The following is a 23206-nucleotide window of genomic DNA, read 5'->3' as shown; positions in this document are numbered from 1 at the left end:
GGTGTTATATGCTATTTCTTCTCTGACTTACTTTGCTGAGTATGAATCTCTAGCTGCATCCATGCTGCTGCAAATGGCCTTATTTCATTCTGTTTAATTAGCCAGTGCATTTTTGATTCAGGTTGGAAAGGATAGTCTCAGAATAGAACCTTATTTTGAAATAACACTTGGTGCCGGGGCACCCCTGATGTACTTAACATTGTGCAGCTGGATTTTCTCCAGGGCTGGGCCACCATGGGAAGGGGTGAGCCGAGGTGGCTTCAGGAGATGAACAGACCTGTGAGTCCTGGCTTCTCTCCTCTGATACAGGAAGAACGTTTCTTCCAGTGGGGCCTCAATCCATCCTGTGATGGTCCAGACTCCTGAGGTGAAAGAGAGCAGAGGAGTTCCTCCCATGAGACCCCTTCCACACTTCCTTCTGAGAGGTGTCCTTGTGGCTTACACCATGGAGAAAGGCAGGGGACCAAGAGCTTCCAAAAGACTTTCTCTGGGCAGCTTGTCACCCTCTCCAGGAGAGGTCCGTGCCACCCCTCGCAGCCCTGGAGACACCTGCCTGGACTCTGGCCCACAGTGGCCCTCTGGATGGGGACACAGCCAGAACAGCAGAAACCTGCTCATTCAGTTGTCCTGAGAAAAACCTAGAATCAGCTTCAGACATGGATTGCACAGTGGAGGGATTAAAAAAAGCACATGAGAACATTGACTTCAGATGTCCAGCAGACAGAGACCCCAGTCAGAGATGAGCTATGTCGGGGCAGGGGAGCAGCTGCCTTCTGGACGAGCATACTGTGTCACAAATGAGGTGAGCTGAGTCATGTGTGCATCAAGGACCTGCCTGAACGGGCTCTACCGTGACAGCCAGACTCTGCACTCATCATCTCAGAAGACAAAGGAGGGGCTGCCAGGAGGTCTGGTCACAGCCTCAGTCCCTGTCCTAATAGTCCAGTGGGTGTCAACTGGAAGCAGTTTTTCCATCAGGAGACATTGGGCAGTGTTGGGAGAGTTTCATATTGTCACGACTGGAGGAGGAGTTGCTACTGACATCTGCCCAGGGATGCCGGTAATACTGTATGGCGCACAGGAGGCCCCCACGCTAGGAATTATGTAGTCTACGACGTCCACAGTGCTGAGCTTGAGAAACCCTGAGACAGCCCTATCCTGGGCCCTGCAGGGAAGGTGGGCAGCCCAAAGGCACCACTGCTGGGCAGTCGAGCTCTGGAGGCCTGCTGCCCCTGCTGTCTCTCCCAGGAGGGGCTGCACAGCAAGTGTACCTCCGGGAGCCCATCAGGTGGCTCTTGGGCATCCCATCTGGGTATCCACTGGACCAGGCAAGAATGTGCACCAACCCTCCTGGGTAATTTCACAGAGAAGCTTATAAAGTGTTTTAAGAGGTTGGTAAATTACAACTTCAGACGCATATAAATGCTTCTATAAACGCCAGCCTTGCCGTGTGTGTCTGCATGGACAAAAAGTGAGCAGATTGCTCAAGCCTTGGGAAAACCCATGTTGAGGGTGGAAGACTGAGTTTACCTTTGCTCCTTAATCCTCAGGCTCTCCTCTTGGGTTGCCTAACTCTCTGTAGTGTCTCATCTAATCCTCTTATTCCTTCTCTGTCCAAAGGGTCTGCATGGACCATTTCTGTACCCCGTTTAGGCACCAGTAAGGCTTAAAACTCAACATTCAGAAAACTAAGATCATGGCATCTGGTCCCATCACTGCATGGCAAATAGATGGGAAAACAATGGAACCAGTAAGAGACTTTATTTTTTTGGGCTCCAAAATCACTGCAGATGGTGACTGCAGCCATGAAATTAAGAGACGCTTGGTCCTTGGAAGAAAAGCTATGAACAATCTAGATAGCATATTAAAAAGCAGAGACATTACTTTGCCAACAAAGGTCCGTCTAGTCAAAGCTATGGTTTTTCCAGTAGTCATGTATGGATGTGAGAGTTGGACTATAAAGAAAGCTGAGTGCTGAAGAATTGATGCTTTTGAACTGTGGTGTTGGAGAAGACTCTCAATAGTCCCTTGGACTGCAAGGAGATCAAACCAGTCAATCCTAAAGGAAATCAGTCCCAAATATTCCTTGGAAGGACTGATGCTGAAGCTGAAACTCCAATACTTTGGCCACCTGATGCAGAGAAGTAACTCATTGGAAAAGACCCTGATGCTGGGAAAGATTCAAGGTGGGAGGAGAAGGGGATGACAGAAGATGCGATGGTTGGATGGCATAACTGACTTGATGGACATGAGTTTGAGCAAGATCCAGAAGTTGGTGAAGGACAGGGAAGCCTGGCATGCTGCAGCCCGTGGGGTTGCAAAGAGCTGGACACGACTGAGTGACTGAACTGAACTGAGGGCAGGGGTGGGGATGGGGCTGGGGCAAGGGGACTGCCCAGGGTCCTGATTATTCTACCCTATTAGGTTCAGGGAACTAGGGACCACAAAAGAAATTGCCCTTCAAAGCAGTTCCACCTGAGGGCTCACAGCCACAACCCTTTGCCAGTCACAGCCACAAACCATCACCAAAGACTGTCCTCTTAGCCCAACCAACATTTCTACAGCACCGGAGGTGTTTCAAACCACGTTTACTTCTGCCCTGGTTTTGATCCTCCTTGGATCTGCAAGAAGCAGGCCCGTGAGGACACTGAGGATGCCCAGGATGGAGTGATGTGCTCAGCGTCACAGGACAGATCAACAGCAGAGCCGGAGTTTGAACCTAGGTCTTCCGTCCCCAAATTCTGGGTGCCTGCACTTGACCTTGGTTGTGTTGGAGAAGCAATGGGACGAGAGTGTGGCATTTGGGGTCCCAGAGCCCTGGTTTCAGATTCTTTGTACTCACTACCTGTTCATCTCAAGCAAGCTTTCCCTTTCTTTCCTTTTTCCTTCCTTCCTTTCTTTCAACCATTCGGAGCCTCAGTTTCCACACTGGTAAAACGGAGATGATGCTGGCCATCTCCCAGGACTGTTGTGAGGTGTCCATGAAATAACCATAAGCCTGGCACCTGATAGGTGTTCTGTGAATTTTACTTCCTTTTGCTCCCTTCTTAGCATCCCTGAGGTGAGCAGCTATGGTGGGTAGGGGTAGTGGTCAGAGGTGACAGGTGAGCAGCCTGGGCACCTGGAAGAAGGCTCGCAGAGAGGGCAGGTACCAGATGTCATTCGTGAGGCCACTCCCAATTTATGGGTGCTGGTGCAAGGACTTTGAAGAGGCAATAAAATTAATATTCTACCAGGAAATGACAACAGCTGACAGCCCTGACTTAGCAAATGAAATTCTACATTCTTTTTAATTTTTACAAGGTAAGGGATTTTGGATGCGTAGCAAAAGTCACATTCTAATGAGATTTTCCTGGAATAGGAATGGGCTTTCCCAAGTGTAAGATGGCAACACCCCACAGGCAGTGTATATAAGTGCCTCAGAGAGGCCATGAGAGCCAGAACCTGAGCTCCTTGCTAAGCTGCAACCTTCTCTGCTAGCATCATGGCCTCCCAGCTCTGCTCCCCGATCTTCTCCTCTGGGTCCCTCAGGGGCCACTGCGGCACGACCAGCGGCATCTCTCGGGTGTCCTGTGTCCGCTCCGTGGGCTCCTGCAGGGGGCCCAGCCTTGCTGGTGTTTCGGGGTCAGCCTCCTCCATCAGGCTGGGCCTCTCCAGCCTTGGGAGCTGCTTGCCTGGTTCCTTCCTGTCCTCTGGGCTCCATTCCTCCGGCTTTGCCGGGGCCGGGGGCTGGCTCTGCGAGGGCTCCTTCAACGGCAATGAGAAGGAGACCATGCAGTTCCTGAACGATCGCCTGGCCAGCTACCTGGAGAAGGTGCGGCAGCTGGAGCGGGAGAACGCGGAGCTGGAGAGCCGCATCCGGGAATGGTACGAGTCTCAGGTCCCGTACATCTGCCCTGACTACCAGAGCTACTTCAAGACCATTGAGGAGCTCCAGCAGAAGGTACCTGGGGCCTGGCCCCGCTCCAGCCCAAACCCTGGGAGCGGTCTGTTTCATCCCACTGCAGATGAGGCTGTAGCTCTCGGAGGATTCTCTCTCCTATTAGGGCCAGCTTTTCTCTCTAGGGGTTTGGTTTCTTGGGGGACCCAGACATCTCTCTGCTTGTAAACTCCCCTCCTTTCCAGCCAGTCTCAGCTATAGGAAGAGCAGTCACACACACCATGCCCTTACTGGACACAAGCTCTGCGCCTAACGCCTTCCCTTCCTTGTTTGTGTATTCCTCATCTTGGAGAGATGGACATTACTGGTTCCATCTAACAGATGTGGAAGTTGAATTTTAGGGAGGTTCGGCCACTTTCTCAAGATACCATAGTCTGTCGGTGTTGGAGGTGGAATCTGAATCCAGGTTGGCCTGGTTCTCTCTGCTCACCTTGGGGTGACCCACTGTGCCTTTGGGGCTGCAGGTGTCAGGGCTGATGGCCATTGTGATGCCCCTCCTGGGACTGTTGTTGCTGGTCATTCGTTAAGTCATGTCCAACTCTTTGCAACCCCATGGACTATAGCACACCAGGATTCCCTGGCCCTCACCGTCTCCTGGAGTTTGCTCAAACTCATGTCCATTGAATTGGTGATGCCATCCAATCATATCCAACCATCTCATCCTCTGTCGTCCCCTTCTCCTCCAAGACAGGAGGAGAATCTTTCCCAGCATCAGGGTCTTTTCTAGAGACTTTCTGGGACTGATGCTCCCTCTATACCTAGGCGAAGAGCTCAGGGCTGGAAATGCCAAAGGTATTTAGAAGTATGGCCTCTGAAAGCTGGGCTGTCCCCTACCACCTGCTCCTACTCTGCTGGGCCTTCTCCAGCTCACAAGACGGCCCTGGTTCCCCAGATCCTGCTAACCAAGGCCGACAACGCCAGGCTGGTCCTGCAAATTGACAACGCCAAGCTGGCTGCTGACGACTTCCGGACCAAGTGAGTGGCCTGATCTGGGAAGGCAGTTCTGTGCTGCGCCCTTGCCTCTGTCCTCCGCCTTTGGGAGCTGGTAACGTGAGAGTGAGGCCAGATGCAGCTGTAAGTGGGAAGTGTGGCATCAGTTCTAGATCCTTTCCGGGTCAAGGGAGAGAACCACAGTGATGCTGACTCCAAATCAGCCACTGTAGCTGGAGCAGTCCACAGGCCGCGGGCCCTGCCTGGGAGTGGCTGCCCTGCCGCAGACTCAGCAGGGCTCTGTGTGTGCAGGTACGAGACAGAGCTGGGTGTGCGGCAGCTGGTGGAGGCCGACACCAATGGCCTGCGCCGGATCCTGGACGAGCTGACCCTGTGCAAGGCCGACCTGGAGATGCAGGTGGAGTCTCTGAAGGAGGAGCTGATCTGTCTCAAGAAGAACCATGAGGAGGTGAGGCTGATCCCGCATACCCTCCTGATGGTTCCCACCCAGAAGGGAGCCACTGCTGACCCTTGGGTGTAACAACGGTGACAACCACTTCCATAGTAACCCCAGATGACATTTACTGATGGCCCACCGTGTGCCAAGAACTCTACAAAGCACTTTGTATTTCATTCTTTTTTCATGTCATCCTCACGATAATTCCAGGAGGTAAATACTATTACAAGCTCCATTTTATAGATGAGGAAACTGAGGCACAGAAAGGTTAAGTCACTTGTCTAAGGTCACATGGATCCCACACTCCTGGGCATGATACTAAATCTCCATTTGGAGGGTAGTGCCTGATAATGATTCTACTTAGCTGGTATTTGCATCATCTTCCAAATTTTCCAAGGAGGCAGGTCAGGGTGCATGAGGAGGCTGAAGCCCAGAGAAGTTAAGCATCCTGTTTAATGTCACACAGCTGACAACTGAAGGAGGAGGGTTTTTACCCAGGTCAGTCAAACTCACATCCAACATCCTTGTGACAACCTTATGCCATCTTGCCTGCTCTCTGCAGGAAGTCAATACACTCCGATGCCAGCTTGGGGACCGGCTGAACGTGGAGGTGGATGCTGCTCCCCCGGTGGACCTCAACAAGATTCTGGACGAGATGAGATGCCAGTATGAGACCCTAGTGGAGAATAACCGAAGAGATGTGGAGGCCTGGTTCAACACCCAGGTGGGGCTGGGCCAGCCCTGGACAAGCTTGTGGGGTGGGCTCACCCTTGACAGTGGCTTAACTTGCTCTGACCATGCTCTGGGTCCTCTCACGCTTTTCAGACCGAGGAGTTGAACCAGCAGGTGGTGTCCAGTTCGGAGCAGCTGCAGTGCTGCCAGACAGAGATCATCGAGCTGAGACGCAACGTCAACGCCCTGGAGATCGAGCTGCAGGCTCAGCACAGCATGGTGAGTGGCCCCAGCCTGAGGGGCTGGCCCTGCTCATGGCAGGTGGCCCGATCCACCAGCCTCGGTTATCATGGGTGGTGATCAATAGTGGTATGGAGACACCCAGGGCTGTGGGTCTCTGGGGGCGATTCCCTCCCATTGGCAGTGCATCCTTTTTCCCTTTGCAGCGCAATTCCCTAGAATGCACCCTGGCAGAGACGGAGGCCCGCTACAGCTCCCAGCTGGCCCAGATGCAGGGCCTGATCGGCAATGTGGAGGCTCAGCTGGCCGAGATCCGCTGCGACCTGGAGCGGCAGAACCAGGAGTACCAGGTGCTGCTGGATGTCAAGGCCCGGCTGGAGTCAGAGATCGCTACCTACCGCCGCCTGCTCGAGGGAGAAGACTGCAAGTGAGTAGCCGTGGGTCCTGGGGGTTCAGGCTTGGGGAAAAGGCTCACCTGGACCAAACACTGAGTACCACGGTGAGGGTATCGGTCCTGAAGTGGTTATTGTGCAGATGAAGGGGGGGCTTGATCACAGCCTCTGGAGAGACATTCCTTCTAGCCCTGGGCTTTAAGCATTTGCAGGTGGACAAGCTGGCCCCACTCACCGTACTTCTCCATCTATTGGTTGTGGCTGGGAGTTTCTGATCTTTGTCTATGCAGCCCTCAAGGGATTTCAGAGAGGCACCATCTGAGCCATTTGTCGTGGTCTCCCACCCATCTCACTTGACCCTCATGTATGTTTGACATGCCAGTCAGTTCAACGGCCAATGGCAAACATGTCCTGATATGATCTCATTTCCTCAGGCTGCCTGCCCATCCGTGTGCCACAGAATGCAAGCCTGCTGTTAGAGTTTCTTACGTCTCAAGCGGTTCCTGTGCCCCGGCCCCCCAGCTCAGCACCCAGATCCGCACCATCACGGAGGAGATCAGAGATGGGAAGATCATTTCTTCCAGGGAGCACGTGCAGCCGCTGTAACTGGGCAGGCCCTGGCCCACAGGAAGGAGGACACCCCTGTGGGTCCCGGCTCTAAATGACCCCCACCTCTCCTTCCCTAGAGGGACTCCCCGCTCAGCAGATTTTTCTCCCAAAAAACTTCTTGGATTGTGTTTCTGGCTTTGACTGCTTTTATGCCGTGTAAAACTGATCTTCCCTGGAAATTTACCCAATAAAGTGTGTTCTCTTGGCATAGAAATCTCGCCTCTGTCTATTCTCTGTGGTTAGTTAGAGGGGTGTTTGATCGAGGCTTGTTGCAAAAGTGTGGATTTTGGTTTTGGGTCTGTCTCTTCTGGCTCTGAGTGGTAGGAAGTGACAGGGTGATTCAAAATATTTCGTAACAGGGATACCTGGGGGCTTGGTCCCTGAGAACAGACACTGACCCAGTCTGGATGGCTGTAACCTACAGGCTTGGGCCTGCCCATGGGGACCACCTGGAGGTGACTCCAAAGAGGCCAAGGCACCCAACTGTCCTCACTATCCCTGCCCTGTCTTGTGGTTCTCTCTTCCCTTCAGTTTATCCTCCCTTGTCCAGCACCTGCTGTCACCCTGCTGGCTACCTCTAGGCCTGACACGGGATAGTCTAGGAGAGGGGGTGCCACCCAGAGAGGCGAGCTTCAAGCAGACACCCTGGGTCAGCCAGTGACAGAGGGGAGTCAGGTGAGCTGGGAGATGCAGGTGAGAGGGCTGGGAGAATCCAAACCCCTAACACCGGACACGGGGCTGAAGTGAAGTAGGGAAGGGGAGGGCATGGTAAGACGCAGAGCAGCGGGGAGGACAGCCAGACTTCACTGTGGAGCAGAGGTCAAAGTGCCCTGGATTCCACTGGCTGAACCGCGCTCGTATGGGCATCAGGTCTAATAGTGCCAGACTCTGGATGCTCCTGTGATCAGAAAAGTACAACCTGGAGCAGTCTGAGGGCCCCATGCCTCCTTTGTCCCTGTGACTCCTTCTTCCTTTGAGAACATAAGCCCAGAGAAGGCAGTGACTTGCCCCAGGTCACACAGCAGTGAGGGGCAGGGACCAGGCCATCGCTTAGCTATTCTGGGTCTAATCAGGTGCTCCTCCCAGCCCACCGGTTCTCTGTCTCTGTCTCCTCCCTTCCTCACCCCCTACCTGACCCCCTTTCCTCTTTTCTCTGCCTCTGGGCTCTTACCTGAGCCCAAGATCCATGGGAAAAAACTGGTCCTGCTCCCTGTCACCAGGTGGGCATAGTCTCTGTCGTGTCCGACTCTTTGTGACCCCATGGACTGTAGCCCACCAGTCTCCCCTGTCCATGGGGATTCTCCAGGCAAGAATACTGGAGTGGGTTGCCATGTCCTCCTCCAGGGGATCTTCCCCACCCAGGATCAAGCCCAGGTCTCCCTCGCAGGCAGATTCTTCACCGTCCGAAGCCCATGTCGCCAGGTATTAGTTGCTAAACATCCATCTTTGACCTGCTGGACAAGCCACAGGTGCTTCAGATATCTCCTGGACTTTGGGTGAAGACATTCTCAGGCGGACTGGAGCAGATGGCACTGAGCCTGGCTGTGAGCCCTAGCCATGTCACGTGACCTCTCTGGTCCCGCATCTTTGTAAAGGAGCTGTGGGAGACCCCAATGTGTGCACAGCGCCTGGGAAGTGGTAGCTCCAAGTGCTGGTGTTGAATGAAGAGTCCCCAGGCTGAATGGGGGCTGGGAAACCCTACGGTGTGGGCTCAGGCTCTTTGCTTGATTAAACGATGGGACATTGGTGGGGCCAACACTGCCGGCCAGTAGCACCCTCAGAGCTGGACAGTGAACCCAGTGGGCTCAGCTTCAGACCCTTGCTCTGCCCAGGGCTCAGGTGATGAGAGGTGGGTAGCCGGGCATGCTCAGAGAGCGCACCACACCCTTGTGCGCTGCTCCATAGAAACAGTCAGGGGTCGGGAGTGGGCTGAACCTCCATTCCTGCCACGGCTCCAGCTGCCTGGCTCCTGCGTGGAAGCGGTAGACAAGACTGTGCAGGCTTGTGACCTGATGAATAATCATGTTGTCAACTCCTCGAACCACACAGTGTGTGCCCTGTTTATGCAAACTCTATAGTTTGTAGAGTATTTTCACAGCCTCATCACATGCATTCAGATGGCCTGCGTGTCAGGGGTGCTTTACTTATGTAGCTTTGTCTAACACTTTATCAAATTGTTCAGAGCATCTGTGTTGGTTAAGGAACCCCTGCTCTCAACCTCAAATGCACACCCGTTACTGAGTCCAGTGTGCCTCTCCAGCCGTTCACACTAAAGTTCAATGCTGTTTGGAGTGGGTATTCGCACAGCAAGTGGCAGGCTCAGGATCCCTTCTCAAGTGTTTTCCATCAACAGAGAGATGATAGAAAGTCTTACATTTGATCAAATTTCCCCAGAGTGAACATAAAATTCATTTCAAGGCATCTGATCTTGTTTGCACTTTCTAGCTATGACATCTGGCTGGCTTTCTCATTCACATGTACTCAGATCAATTAACCCATTGACAGATAAGTGCTGAGCACCCTGTGCATGGAAGATGCTACTACAGGAGTTTATGTCAGGTAAGCTGGGGTGGGGGAAGCAGCTGGACCAAACAGTGGTTAATGGGCACTGCTTGATAGTTACTGATGTTCCTGCTGTGAAGATACCACCCGTGCACTGCCACACAGCTTCAGAGATGGAAGGTGTGGGTGAGGGGCTGGTTTTCAAGTTCTTAGGAGCAGGGAGATCATTGAGAGCTGGGGAGTCCAGAGAAGGCTTTAGAAGAGATTCAGAATTGATAAGGAACCTTGAAGGATGGGCAGCAGTAGCAGGAAGGAGGGAAAAGGGCATTTGAGGACATGGCCAAGAGTCTTCATGGTATATGCTGGGGACAGCACTGACTCCAACTGAGCAGGGTGCAAAAGTCCTGTGGAGAAAGTTACTAGGATACTTGCTAAAGAATCATTAGCTCTTGCTAATGAGGTTCTAAGTAATTATTTTGTTGTATTAAAACGAATGCTAAGAAAAATGGAAATAGATCAGAACAATTTCATAGCTTTAAAAATATTGCTGCTCAAAAGATACATGCACCCCAATGTTCTTTGCCACACTATTTCCACAGCCAGGACATGGAAGCAACCTAAATGTACATTGACGGGGAAATGAATCAAGAAGGCACGGTACCTATACACAATGGAATACTACTCAGCCATAAAGAGGAATGAAACTGGGCCATTTGCAAAGAGGTAGATGGACCTAGAGACAGTCATACAGAATAAAGTAAGTGAGAAAAAGAAACACAAATATTGTATATTCATGTGTATATGCGGAATCTAGAAAAACGGTACAGATGAACTTCTCTGCAAAGCAGGAATAAAGTCATGGACGTGGAGGACAAGCATATGGATGTCAAAGGGGGAAGGGGAGATAGGATGGACTGGGAGATTGGGATTGGCATACATACACCACTAGGTGTATGATAGATGACTGAGAACTGATGGAGAAGGAAATAGCAACCCGCTCCAGTGCTTTCGCCTGGAGATTCCAATAGACAGAGGAGCCTGGCAGGCTGCAGTCCATGGGGTTGCAACAGTTGGATACGACTTAGGGTCTAAACCACCAAATGGGAAAGAAATCCAAGGAAAAGGGGATATATGTGTATGTGTGGCTGATTCATTTTGCTGTATGGCAGAAATGAACGCAACATAGTAAAGCAAGTATACTCCAATCCAACCAAAACAAAAGAACAATATTGCAGCTCAAGGCATCAAATCACAAGATGGAAGAGAAGGGGGTTGCTGGGTGAACACTGTAAAAACACTTTTCCTTATACAAATATTACTGATATGTTTTATAAAATTATCTAAACACACCGATCAAGAATTCTTAGCCACACCTTTGGCACCGGGTTGGCTTATGGGCTTGCCTCCCTCTGGCTTTTGGCCGAGAGAACACTTTGCTCTTTGCTGAAGGGCTGGTCACTCTGGGCAGGTGCTGCCCCTCCACAGGAATGCTTGATCTCTAGCCATCCTGAGCCTCAGTTTCCCCATCTGTCAGAGTAGGGACAGTAAGGAAGTATCTTTCACTCCCTGTTCTGTACTCACTTTTTCTCTTCTTCCTTCTTCTTTCTTTCCCTTTCTGTGTTCCCTTCCTCTCAAAAAAATAAAATTCTTTCTTTGCTTCCTTATTTAGCACAATTCACCAAATGGAAAGCACCCATCCATCCATTTGCTATGAAACATCTGGAAGCCCAGTGCTGGGCACTATGGAGGTTTCATGAGAAGTACGAGGTCAGCCTTGGCCTCCAAGCGCTTATGGTCTCCCTAGGCAGAGAGGTTGGAACATGAAACAATTAGAAGATATCAGTGAAAGTGGAAACAGAGACAGATTTTATTTTCTTGGGCTCCAAAATCACTTCGGACAGTGAATGAAGCCATAAAATTAAAAGACGCTTGCTCCTTGGAAGAAAAGCAAAGACAAACTTAGACAGTGTATTAAAAAGCAGAGACATCACTTTGCTGAGAAAGGTCTGTATAGTTAAAGCTGTGGTTTTCCAGTAGTCATGTACCAATGTGAGAATCAGACCATAAAGAAGGCTGAGAGCTGAAAGTGGTACTGGAGAGGACTATTGAGAATCTCTTGGACAGCAAGGAGATCAAACCAGTCAATCCTAAAGGATATCAACCCTGGATATTCATTGGAAGGACTGATTCTGATTCTGAAACTGAAGCTGCAATACTTTGGCCACTTGATGCGAAGAGCTGACTCACTGGAAAAGACCCTGATGCTGAGAAAGAGTGAGGGCAAGAGGAAAAGGGGGCAACAGAGGGTGAGATGGCTGGATGTCATCAGTGACTCAATGGACATGAGTTTGAGCAAGCTTTGGGAGATAGTGAAGGATAGGGAAGGCTGGCGTGCTGTAGTCCATGGGGTCAAAAAGAGTCGGACATGACTTAGCAACTGAACAGCAACAAGTGAATGGAGGGCTAGTAGGTCAACCACTGGCCACTGCCTTGGGTGATCAGAGCCGGGAGGCACTGTGGGGCTGGGGTAAGGGGTGGGTTCTACGGGGAAGGTTAGGCTGGGGCTGGGTCCCCAGTGGCAATGGAATGGGTCTCGGTCTGGAGCCAGAAGGCTTGGGCTTCAGTCTCCCTGGGAAGAAGACTGTATTAATGTTGGCAAGCAACCCCTGCCCTGGAAGTCAGTGTCTTCCTGTGTTGCAGGGTGTGTGGGGGGCTTAAAGGAAAGATGTACCTGGAATGCCAGGTACAAACGCTAGTTCTCAGTTGCTCACCAGCTGTGGGACCTCAGGTTGGCTCCTGGAACATTCCAAGCCTCAGTTTACTCAACTGCTAAAGGGGGCTATTGGTGATGCCATCTCATGAGGCTGTTGAGAGGTTGAGCAAAGAGAGTTTGGTGAACGATGGCTGGTCCCTTTAGCCTCCTTAATAACAGGGCTGGCTGGGCAAAGGAACCCTTTCCAGGCAGCACAGCTGTGGGGCCCTGCCTGGGAAGCCATGTGACCCTCAAACTGTGTAAACAGCCTGAGGCTTCCCAGGCCTTGGCAGCTGTAGCTTCTCTGGGTCCTGTGGTGGCCCTTGCTGAGCCAGAGCACGTCCTCAGGAGGTTGGGGCTTAGGAGGGCTTGGGTGGGGCCTTATACCCCCATGGGTGGGAAAGGCAAACACCTAAGGAGGTGCAGCCAGGCTTCCAGCTCAGCTGTGTCCTTTGCACTGGAGCATGGATTTCCAAGAAGGAGAGGCTGAGGCAGCCAATGGGATCCTGGGGTTGTGCCGGGCGGGTGCTGGTCACACCAGGCTCCTGGGTGTGGGAAGGGCACAGTGACTCATGGGAGCTCTACATCTGAGGGCCCCAAACACACACACCTGGCCCATGGGATGGTGGCCTGTGTCCTCAGAACCTGTCCATACTCCCCCATGACATGAGCTTAGCATCACTGGTCTGAGGACAAGACTGCACCCACGTGGGGACAGGCAGTCTTAGCAGCTGCTGTCACTGAGAACCTACTATGCGCAGGGACTGTACTAGTTCTTTAAACTCATGTAGTCCTGACAGCAGCCCTAGGAAGTGGGTATATTTTCCTCCTCCCATTTCACAGGGAAGGAAATGGAGAGGTAGAGAGAAGTAAAGGCAAGCGATTGGGGACATGGTGGGGCTGGGATCTGAACCTACAGGATTTATATGTAACCTCAATGCTGTGCTGCTTCTCCTGGGACAACAGAGGCTGCTGACCATCACTATGTGAAGGCCACTCCGTTCTGTCCTTTCCATTCTGCACGAGCCTGACCATGTCCAGTAGCTGGTTCTAGAGCAGAGGTGCAGGCGGGCAGCGTAGTGGAGAGGGCTCAGCCGGACTCAGATTGGCAGCTTGGCTTTGTAGCTGGAGGCCCTCAGGTGAGCTCTAATTAACTCTGGGTCTTGGTTTTCACAGCTTCGAGATGGAGATGATACACTGGGGCTCACAAGGCAATGTGAGGACTAATGCAGTGCTTGGCTGATGGTCACTCTCCTGATGGGAAGAATTATATGTCCTTAGAAGCATGAGTGGGCTTTTCAGGTGGCTCAGTGATAAAGAATCCACCTGGCAATACAGGAGATGCAGGTTTGATCCCTGGGTCAGGAAGATCCCCTGGAGAGGGTAATGGCAATCCACTCTAGTGCTCTTGCCTGGAAAATCCCCATGGACAGAGGAGCCTGCTGGACTATAGTAGGTGGGGTTGCAAAAAGAGTTGGACACGACTGAGCGACTAAACAATAACAAGAGCGAGCAGGAACCAAGACTGCAGGGCCACCCAGAGGGCAAGTCCTGCAGAGCTCTTCCTGATACTCCCAAACTGACTCAGTTCCTGGTCCCTCTTATGGGTCTCTCTTGCTTGCAGATCGGATCTGCTGAAAAGTAACCCACTCTTGTCGAGCTCTCAACATCCGTCCAGACAACTATGAAATGAAGTGAAGTGCAAGTCGCTCAGTCGTGTCCAGCTCTTTGCGACCCCATGGACTATACAGCTTATGGAATTCTCTAGGCCAGAATACTGGAGTGGGTAGCCTTTCCCTTCTCCAGGGGATCTTCCCAAGCCAGGGATCGAACCCAGGTCTCCTGCATTGTGGGCAGATTCTTTACCAGCTAAGCCACCAGGGAAGACCAAAAATACTGGAGTGGGTAGCCTATCCCTTCTCCAGGGGATCTTCCCAACCCAGGAATTGAACTGGGGTCTCGTGCATCACAGGCAGATTCTTTACCAGCTGAGCCATCAGGGAAATAGACAACTATAGCAGAAATAAAATCAATAGTCAAGCTCTAAGCGCTTCTGAGGGGCTGTGAACAAGACCACTCCCCTGTCCCCAGGCAACCAGGAGAGAAGCCTTCTCCATTATTTACCCAGGGCCTGGAAAGGCATGCCTTCCTGCACATGGGAGGTGTCACCATGGGGAGGTGCTCGGTTAGCTGCCCTTTAGTGGTTTTGGCTAGCACTGAGGCTACAAAACTGGAGGAGATTTCCTGACAAGAAAAGGAGCAGGGATGTGTCTCTCGAGGCTCTGCTGTATCTGGGGTGACCAGTTGTCCCATTTTGCCCAGGATTAAGGGGTTCCTGGCACGTGGGACTTTATCACAGAAACCAGAACAATCCTGGAGAAACTGGGAGAGTTGGTCACCAGAGTCATATTTCCCAGCCCACTCTAGAGCCTTCTGTGTCTCCCTAGGCACTAGGTCCCCATCTTTCTGCAACCATCAGGCTTGCTTGTCCATCTCCCAGAAGCCAGCCCGAGACCTCCTCTATGCCCTAGGGCTCATCAAAGGAGACGCTGCTGGAGAAAGTTGAGACAGCGGCTGGACTCCCACACTTCTGGACGCTGATGACAGGCTCCTTTGAAGAACAGATGAAGACTTGGTCCTCCGGGGGACATGGGGAGCTGGAGATGAGTCTTGATGTAGCCCCTGGTCCAATGGGGCTCTTTTTCTTTTATGAGGCCAGGAAATGTTCATGGGAAGCTAAACATGAGGTTAATGAGGGGTTCTGATGGAAAGTGGTATTAACTTTAACAAGGAGAAAACGCTTTGTAAAGAACAACGCCCACTGGGATGAAGATATAAACCCGGGCATAAGGAGCTGTTTCTCTGTTTCAGGGGGTTTCCAGGCTCGAAGCTCCATCACGTGTGCTGTCCAAGTCATGGCTTCCAAATGCCTCAAGGCCAGCTTCTCATCGGGGTCTCTCAAGGTCCCAGGAGGGGCTGGTGGGGGCTCAGCTCGCGTGTCCACAATATTCTCCAGCAGCTCTTGCAAGCTCCCCGGCTTGTCCCGGGGGCCCCGGAGTTTCTCTGCCTGTTCAGTCGGGCTGGGCAAGAGCAGCTGCAGGGCGGCCAGCTGCCTCCCTGCTCTCTGCCTCCCCTCAGGAGGCTTTGCTACCAGCTACGGCATGGCCGGGGGCTGGTTTGGCGAGGGCATCCTTACAGGCAATGAGAAGGAGACCATGCAGTTCCTGAACGACCGGCTGGCCAGCTACCTGGAGAAGGTGCGGCAGCTGGAGCGGGAGAACGCGGAGCTGGAGAGCCGCATCCGCGACTGGTGTGAGCAACAGGTGCCCTACCTGTGCCCCGACTACCAGTCTTACTTCCAGACCATCGAGGAGCTCCAGAAGAAGGTGAGGGGGTCTGAGACGGAGCCCAGGGCCACCAGAACTAGCCTGGTAACTCTGTTCCCATGGGACGCTTCAGAGGTCATAAAGCTTGGTCACATCTGCAGCCTCCTTTGCTCCTTCCAAGGCGGTATCATTTGGCCATTTTACAGATGAGAACACTGAGGCTCAGGCTGGCTAACTGACTGATCCAGGGGGTGGTTAGTGGAGTCTGAGCTTGAGTACAAACTCTATGAACTAACTGGTTGTGAGACCTTTAATGTAATCCCACAAGCCACCTCTCTGGGTTTGAATTTATTTTTTTCTTTCTTTTCTAAAGTGAGGGGATTGGGTTTGAAGTGTTTGGTGCAGACCAGGTTTCATATAACTAACTCTGAGAGAGACTGTCAGAAGTTTCCTTCTTGCCCAGCCCACATACCCAGAAAGTCCTAGCCAACTCCTGGAAGGGAGCATTTGTGTCCAGGGGATCATAGAGTATCTTCTTGCTAATGACCTGCTGAGAGCCCCTTCCAGTCCTGGGAGACAGGAAGACAGGAAGAAGCCGCCATGTCAGGTCTTCCCTGCAGCATTTCCCTGCCTCTAACCCAGGTTACAGGTCTGAGATGACCTGTGTTGCTAGGGACCTTAGGGTTTCCGGCTCTGATCCCTACAGCACGCCCATAAGCTTCATGGAGCCTCAGCTGCCAAGAACCCAGGGTTGGGTGACCCTCTCCCTCCAAAGACAGCCCATGCCAGCTGAGCTGGGCAGCAGAATGGGGAACTCCTGCCAGCAGAATGTCTTTTCTTTCCCTGAAGTCACTTCCTTATTTCCCCAGATCCTGTGCACCAAGTCTGAGAACGCCAGACTGGTGGTACAGATTGACAATGCCAAGCTGGCTGCAGACGACTTCAGGACCAAGTGAGTTGTCCCATTTGCCCTTTGGTTGGGGCTGGTACAGCTGGACATGGGTGGTGTCCAGACTCAGGTTTTGGGTTACCCTGAATCACTGAGACATAAGGCAGGACGCACAGCACCAGGCCAGTCTGGGGTGGGATCTGACATAGATAAAGAAAGAAAAAACAGCTTCAGGCGCCCTGCTATGTCCGTACCAGGTACGAGACCGAGGTAACTATGAGGCAGCTGGTGGAGTCGGACATGAATGGCCTACGTAGGATCCTGGATGATCTGACCCTGTGCAAGGCCGACCTGGAGGCCCAGGTGGAGTCCCTGAAGGAGGAGCTGCTCTGCCTCAAGAAGAATCATGAGGAGGTGAGCATGGGGGCAGGCGAGCATGGAGAATAGAAGAGCGTGGGGGCAGGTGAGCATGAGGAACAGGTGAGACTGGGAGAGAAGGTGAGGTTGGGCGGTAGGTGAGCACGGGGAGCAAGTGAACGTGGGAAGCAGGTAGGCATGGGGGAGGCATCCATCTGGGAAGGCTAGTGCTGACCCTGGTCTGTGCCACAGGAAGTGAACTCACTGCGCTGCCAGCTCGGTGATCGACTCAACGTCGAGGTGGACGCTGCCCCGCCCGTTGACCTGAACCGTGTTCTGAATGAGATGAGGTGCCAGTATGAGACCCTGGTGGAAAATAACCGCCGGGAGGCTGAGGACTGGTTCAACACCCAGGTGGGTACCTGGGAACCGTCAGTGCAATAGAGACACATGGTAGGTCACAGAAGTGACCTTGAGGCTCTGAATCAAAAACCTGAGTTTGAGTCCCAGCCCTGTCTCAACCTCACTGTTCACCTTGGGCATATTGCTATCCTGAAGGCAACAGTGATCTCAAGGGTGAGATGAATGGGGTGGACGGGGTGATCTGGACAGTCCTTCTTGGCTCATGAGTCTAAGCAGCTTCTGTCGACTTCTGAAGCTGAGTCCCCAGTATTTCTGACTGGGTCCCATGTGTGTGTGTTTCAGACAGAGGAACTGAACCAGCAGGTGGTGTCCAGCTCGGAGCAGCTGCAGTCCTACCAGGCAGAGATCATTGAGCTGAGACGTACGGTCAATGCCCTGGAGATTGAGCTGCAGGCCCAGCACAGCATGGTAAGCCCGAGGCTGGCTTGGGGCCGTGGTTGGACCAAGCCTAGCAGTGCAGGGGCCCGCCCACCCCAGCCTCCATGCTCTGACCAGGTGGGCAGGTTCCAGAGGGTCAAGTTATTGAGTGTCAGGGATTTTCTGTGCAGAGAAGAGGAAGAAGGGCCCAACTCCCATTCACCAAGGTCCCAGGGGTAAAAGACAGGTAACTAGTAGCACTTGGCCTGTCCTGGCAGCATCTCCTGTATTTGTGAGAACAGATTCATTCTGAGTAATTATCAGTGACTCAGAGATACCATTAACAGGGGAGCTCCTCTCTACATCAGGAAGCTAAAGGGCTAATTGACTCATCTCAGATGAGATATCTGATTGTGGCTCATCCAGGCTTGAAGTGATTCTTCCTTCCTACACAATCCTTGCCCTCACAGAGAGATGCTTTGGAATCCACCCTGGCGGAGACGGAGGCCCGCTACAGCTCCCAGCTGGCCCAGATGCAAGGCCTGATCGGCAACGTGGAGTCGCAGCTGGCGGAGATCCGCTGTGACCTGGAGCGGCAGAACCAGGAGTACCAGGTGCTGCTGGACGTGCGGGCCCGGCTGGAGTGTGAGATCAGCACGTACCGGGGGCTGCTGGACAGCGAGGACTGCAAGTGAGTACCCTGCGTGCTCTCTCATCTATGAAGCCTTGGAGAGACAGCATGGTGGCCTGTGAAGAGCCTGATATTTGAATTTAGTGGCCCTGGGTTTTGGTTTAGGTCTTGTTATATAGTCATCCTTTGACCTTGGCAAGTTCCTTTACTCTCTGGGCCTCTGTTTCCTCACTGGTCAAATGAGGGGGCGGGAATAGAAGACTATTTTTCTTCTTCATTCATTAACTTGAAAAAAATTATTAATTCTTGAATGTAATTTATTATTATGTATTTCATTTTGTTAAATCAGTATTTAAAGTTTTCATCATTATGACATCATTGTATTTTTCATAGCTGAACTACACGATGCATTATAATTGCTTCTTTCTTTGAGTAAGTGTGATTGAATGCAAGTTCAAGGCAAAACATCAGAGTCAGGAGCAGAGAAAGGTTAATTGCAGGGCCCAGCAAGGAGAACAGGTGGCTCATGTGCAAAATCCCTGAGCAGCAGGACTTGAAGGATTTTTAAGGGGCTCTGGGTTATTGAAAAACAGCAATTGGAAAATCATAGTGATCTGACTTTCTTTTTTTCTCCTAGGCTCCCTTGTAACCCGTGTGCCCCGGACCACTCGCCCTCTAAGTCTTGCCTCCCCTGTCTTCCTGCGGCTTCCTGTGGGCCTGGCACAGCCCACACCACCTGTAGCCCCCGCCCCATCTGTGTGTCCTGCCCGGGAAGCCGGTTCTGAGAGTGACTAGTCCAGAAAGCCAAGGCCATTGTATCCAGGGCTTGGACTTGGCCTCAGTTCAACTGTAACCCTAAAGCCCAATCCCCTGTAACTCTGTGCCTAGCCCAGGCCCAGACAATTACACACTTCATCTTTCTCAAAGCCTGCCACTAGGGTCAGAGGCCTTAGTGGCAATAAGACCTCGAAGGCCTCAGCTCCTCATCATTTTGATGGGGGCCAGAGCCCCTGTTCTCAGGCTGCCTTCTGGGTCAGGTTTTCCTACTGGGTGCTGTTTCAGTGGTGTCTGAAATGCAGCAAAGGGCTTCTATTGTAAAAACAATAAAGCACGTTTGCTCTGGTTCTCTAAGCCTAACCAGCTCTGTTCTGATATTGTTGGTTTGGGTCTCTGTTGGTTTGGGTGAAGAGGGGTGACTCTTAGGCAGCTGAATGGGGGAGGTTGTCCATGTATGACCCTGGGGATGATAGGGTCCCTATGTCTCTTTTTGGGGTGGTTAATGGTCTACAGTGGGATGTTTAGCTCAGTTTTCCTGTTTAAGACCCTTCTCCAAGGGCTTCTCTGATAGCTCAGTTGGAAAAGAGTCTGCCTGCAGTGCAGGAGACCTGGGTTCGGTCCCTGGGTCAGGAAGATCCCCTGGAGAAGGAAATGGCAAACCACTCCAGTATTCTTGCCTGGAAAATCCCATGGATAGAGGAGCCTGGTGGGCTGCAGTCCATGAGATCCCAAAGAGTTGGGCACGACTGAACGACTAACATTGTCTTTCCAAGGTTCTACTGTGGTGACGTGTTACAAGCCCATCCTATCCCGTTAGTATACATGGTCGACTTGGGGTTCCAGGGGAAGATGGTTAACACTGAGATCAGTAGAATGTGAAGCATTTTAGGCCACTTCATTAGTTTCATGCCTGTGGTTCTTATAAGAGCAGCAGTATGGAATCTCACACCTGGGGGACTCCATTAAAGCCCCGTGCTTTAGAAACGCGTTATCTTCAGTCCCTCACACAGCCCTTCCAGTTCAGCATCTCTCTTAAAACCCCACAGCCTAGGAACTTCCCTGGTGGTCCAGTGGCTAAGACTCTGTGCTTCCAATGCAGGGAGTCTGGGTTCGATCCCTGGTCAGGGATCTAGATCTCACCTCCCGCATGCGGCAACAAAGATCAGAGATCCTGAGTGCCACAACTAATATCCGGTATAGCCAAATAAATCAATAAACAAAAAACCAAACCAAACCCCACAGCCCATCCAAAGCAGGAGACGGGGGAGTGAGCCTGCCATTGTGCTTCCTCCTACAGTTCAGAGAATCTTGTTCTTAAGAAACTCATCATGTTCTGGAGTTCTCTTGACCTCTGATGAGGTACATAGTACCTTTGGGAAGTGGGAGCTCTCAGTCTCTTGGACCAAAGACTCATTTGTGCCCAGAATGTCCTTTTTCAACAGACCAGGCAAATTGTAAGCGCTTCCAATCCCAGCTGGAAATGGAGAAGGATGAAAGCTAAACTCCTTGAGACAGAAAGGAAGAAAAGTTGTCCCCAGATAGCCACATGCTCTCCAAAAGATGTGAAGAGCACCACTAAGGAACTTCAGTGATGTCAAGAGACATCACTTGTGACAGTGCTGGAGGTGGAGAACAGTTTGATGAAAGATGACTGAGGTGATCCTGAGACTCCCCCAGCTCTTGAGAGTACCCAGTAGAGTTCCCTCGTGCTGTGTGTACGTGCTAAGTCACTTTAGTTGTGTCCGGCTCTGCGACCTGATGGACTCTAGCCTGCCAGGCTCCTCTGTCCATGGGATTCTCCAGGCAAGAATACTGGAGTGGGTTGCCATGTCCTCCTCTGGGGGATCTTCCCAACCCAGGGATTGAACCCACATCTCTTATGTCTTTTGCATTGGCAGGTGGGTTCTTTAGCACCACTTGGGAAGCCCCACACATAATACCAGCAAGGACATTTCTGAAGTGAGCATTTTTGACACCTATGTGCTTCCCAAGCTGGATGCGGAATTACATTACCTTGTGAGTTGCGCCATTCACACCAAGGTAGTCAGGAATCATTTCTTGTGAAAGCTGGAAGGACCAAACACCTCACTCCCATTTAGACCTGTGGAGCTAAGCTGAGCCCTCAAAGACGGAAGAAATACTGTTCTCTGAAAAAACAACAAAATGGAAATTATACTTAAAAAAAAATTAGAGATATTTATGCTCCAATCACTCAGTGGTTCTCAAAACCACCTGGAGGATTGTTAAACACGGATGACTGGGTGCCGTTCTCAGAATTTCTGATTCAGCTGGTCTGGGATGAACTCGAGAAACTGCACCATTAACCTGTAACCTGTTGATTGCTGTGGTCTGAGACTAACCCTGCAATATCTTCAGGGTATAACTATATCTTATATTTTGAGAATGAGGACTTTTAAAAAGAGTTTTTTGATGCGGACCATTTTTAAAGTCTTTATTGAATTCATTACAATATTGCTTCTGTTTTATGTTAGCATTTTTTAAAAACTATATTTACAGTTTTTGGTGTTTTGGTTGCAAGGCATGTGGGATCTTAGCTCTCTGACCAGGGATTGAACCAGGATTGACCAGGGATGTGTCTCCGCATTGGAAGGTAAACTATTAACCAGTGGGCCACCACGGAAGTCCTGGGGAGTGAGGATTAGATGGACAATTTAATGCCAAACTCCCAGCACAGTGCCTGGTACTTGTACACATTCCGTAAGCACTGGTGATGATCTTGAAGGCTGGTCTGATGTGTCTCATTCCATGTAGCTGGTATTCATATCACCCTTCCTTCTGTCTTCTTGAACTAGAATTTATGGTTGTTGCAAAAAATTAAACTGAGGGATGATTTAATCTAACGCTTTCAATTTGCTGGAGGGAACTGAAGCCCAGAGAGGTGGGGTGACTTTCCCAAGTCACACAGGGAGACAGGTCTCTATCTTGATTTTTCTTAAGCAACATATTTCGGGGAATAGGACGGGGTGGCATTTTTCCTTCCCTGCCCCTTCACCAACTCTTCTAGAAATACATGAAAAATAAGACAACTATTTATACTTCCATATTATATTGAGAAGGTGCATGAATAAAACGTGACTACATAACACACACATATTAAACACAAAGTGTGTGAGCCCACGAGTTTTGCACTCAGGCCTAAAAACCACTGGTCTCTCCTTAGGTTGCTTTCTTGGGAAGTGCTCAAAGACTTCTAGAATCGGAGACACCTGCTCCTGATCTCCTGGCTCCACTCATCCCGGTGCTGCCATGTCATTTCTTGAGAGAGCTGATTCACTCTGCCTCTGGTCTCTGAGGTCCCAAAGTAAACCACCCCACCACCTGTCCAGCTTTTGCAGAAAGTGAGAGCAGAAGCTGTTTCAGCCTCTTCAACAAACAGTAATCGAACTCTCTGTTTGTGGAGCAGTGAGAAACGAAGGGGAGGATCCAGAGAAGGTCTAAATTGAGCTTCTGCTCACAGAGGTACTCATGACATTGACCTCCTTTCCCAGGAGTAGGGTTCTCATCTCTTTCTTCCTCAGTAGTGTCCAGCTGAAATGATGTCCCTGTGTTGTTTGTTTTCTCTCCTCTAATTTTTTTCTTCCCCTGGGAGGAAGATGATGCTCATGAATGAGGCTCAGAGGCTGTTTTTCCTTCCCCCTGGATTTATACCACTGCCAGGATCCTGCAGCTTCTGTCACCCACACATCTCCTCCTTAAGGGGCCAGGCTTCCTCTTCCCACAAAGGATGCTCTCATTAAAAGCAGGTGCCTCTGCCCCAGAACTGTGGCCTGTCTCTGGGCTGGAGAAGGCAGGGATGCAGGGGACAAGGTCACCGGTAGCCCAGGGTCAGGCCTGGCAGCCCTGGCCTGGAAATGAGGGCCTGGGCTTGGAGTTGGTCCTTTGAAGATGTATCCTGGAGCTCTCTCCCCTGATCAATGACAGAAGACCAGAG

General features: G+C 51.3%; 2 protein-coding genes across 7 annotated transcripts; both read left to right on the top strand.

The window, feature by feature from the left end:
* The first annotated feature begins 3439 nt into the window (after positions 1–3439).
* KRT36 (keratin 36) lies at positions 3440–7454 on the top strand. The gene is made up of 7 exons (XM_004012900.5): positions 3440–3943; positions 4833–4915; positions 5183–5339; positions 5890–6051; positions 6153–6278; positions 6446–6666; positions 7066–7454. The coding sequence occupies exons 1-7, from the start codon at positions 3485–3487 to the stop codon at positions 7235–7237; spliced, it is 1380 nt and encodes a 459-aa protein (XP_004012949.2). The 5' UTR covers positions 3440–3484; the 3' UTR covers positions 7238–7454.
* A 5652-nt stretch (positions 7455–13106) lies between these two features.
* KRT35 (keratin 35) lies at positions 13107–19614 on the top strand. Of its 6 annotated transcripts, none has more exons than XM_042255175.1 (9): positions 13107–13633; positions 14119–14276; positions 15026–15880; positions 16690–16772; positions 16967–17123; positions 17319–17480; positions 17772–17897; positions 18317–18537; positions 19115–19614. In XM_042255175.1, the coding sequence occupies exons 3-9, from the start codon at positions 15410–15412 to the stop codon at positions 19260–19262; spliced, it is 1368 nt and encodes a 455-aa protein (XP_042111109.1). In that variant the 5' UTR covers positions 13107–13633; positions 14119–14276; positions 15026–15409; the 3' UTR covers positions 19263–19614.
* Positions 19615–23206: the final 3592 nt, after the last annotated feature.

This window comes from Ovis aries, chromosome 11, assembly GCF_016772045.2.
Source record: "Ovis aries strain OAR_USU_Benz2616 breed Rambouillet chromosome 11, ARS-UI_Ramb_v3.0, whole genome shotgun sequence".
Lineage (NCBI taxonomy): Eukaryota > Metazoa > Chordata > Mammalia > Artiodactyla > Bovidae > Ovis > Ovis aries.
This window is presented reverse-complemented; position numbering and strand designations above follow the sequence as displayed.

What these genes read in the sequence shown, in the direction of transcription:
- KRT36 (XM_004012900.5), top strand. Translation starts at nt 3,485, where the DNA reads ATGGCCTCCCAGCTCTGCTCCCCGATCTTCTCCTCTGGGTCCCTCAGG. An exon ending in TCAAGAAGAACCATGAGGAG is followed by an intron (nt 5,340 to 5,889) that starts GTGAGGCTGATC and finishes TGCTCTCTGCAG; the next exon opens with GAAGTCAATACACTCCGATG. An exon ending in CTCGAGGGAGAAGACTGCAA is followed by an intron (nt 6,667 to 7,065) that starts GTGAGTAGCCGT and finishes TCATTTCCTCAG; the next exon opens with GCTGCCTGCCCATCCGTGTG.
- KRT35 (XM_027973928.2), top strand. Translation starts at nt 15,410, where the DNA reads ATGGCTTCCAAATGCCTCAAGGCCAGCTTCTCATCGGGGTCTCTCAAG. An exon ending in AGGACTGGTTCAACACCCAG is followed by an intron (nt 17,481 to 17,771) that starts GTGGGTACCTGG and finishes TGTGTGTTTCAG; the next exon opens with ACAGAGGAACTGAACCAGCA. An exon ending in CTGGACAGCGAGGACTGCAA is followed by an intron (nt 18,538 to 19,114) that starts GTGAGTACCCTG and finishes TTTTTCTCCTAG; the next exon opens with GCTCCCTTGTAACCCGTGTG.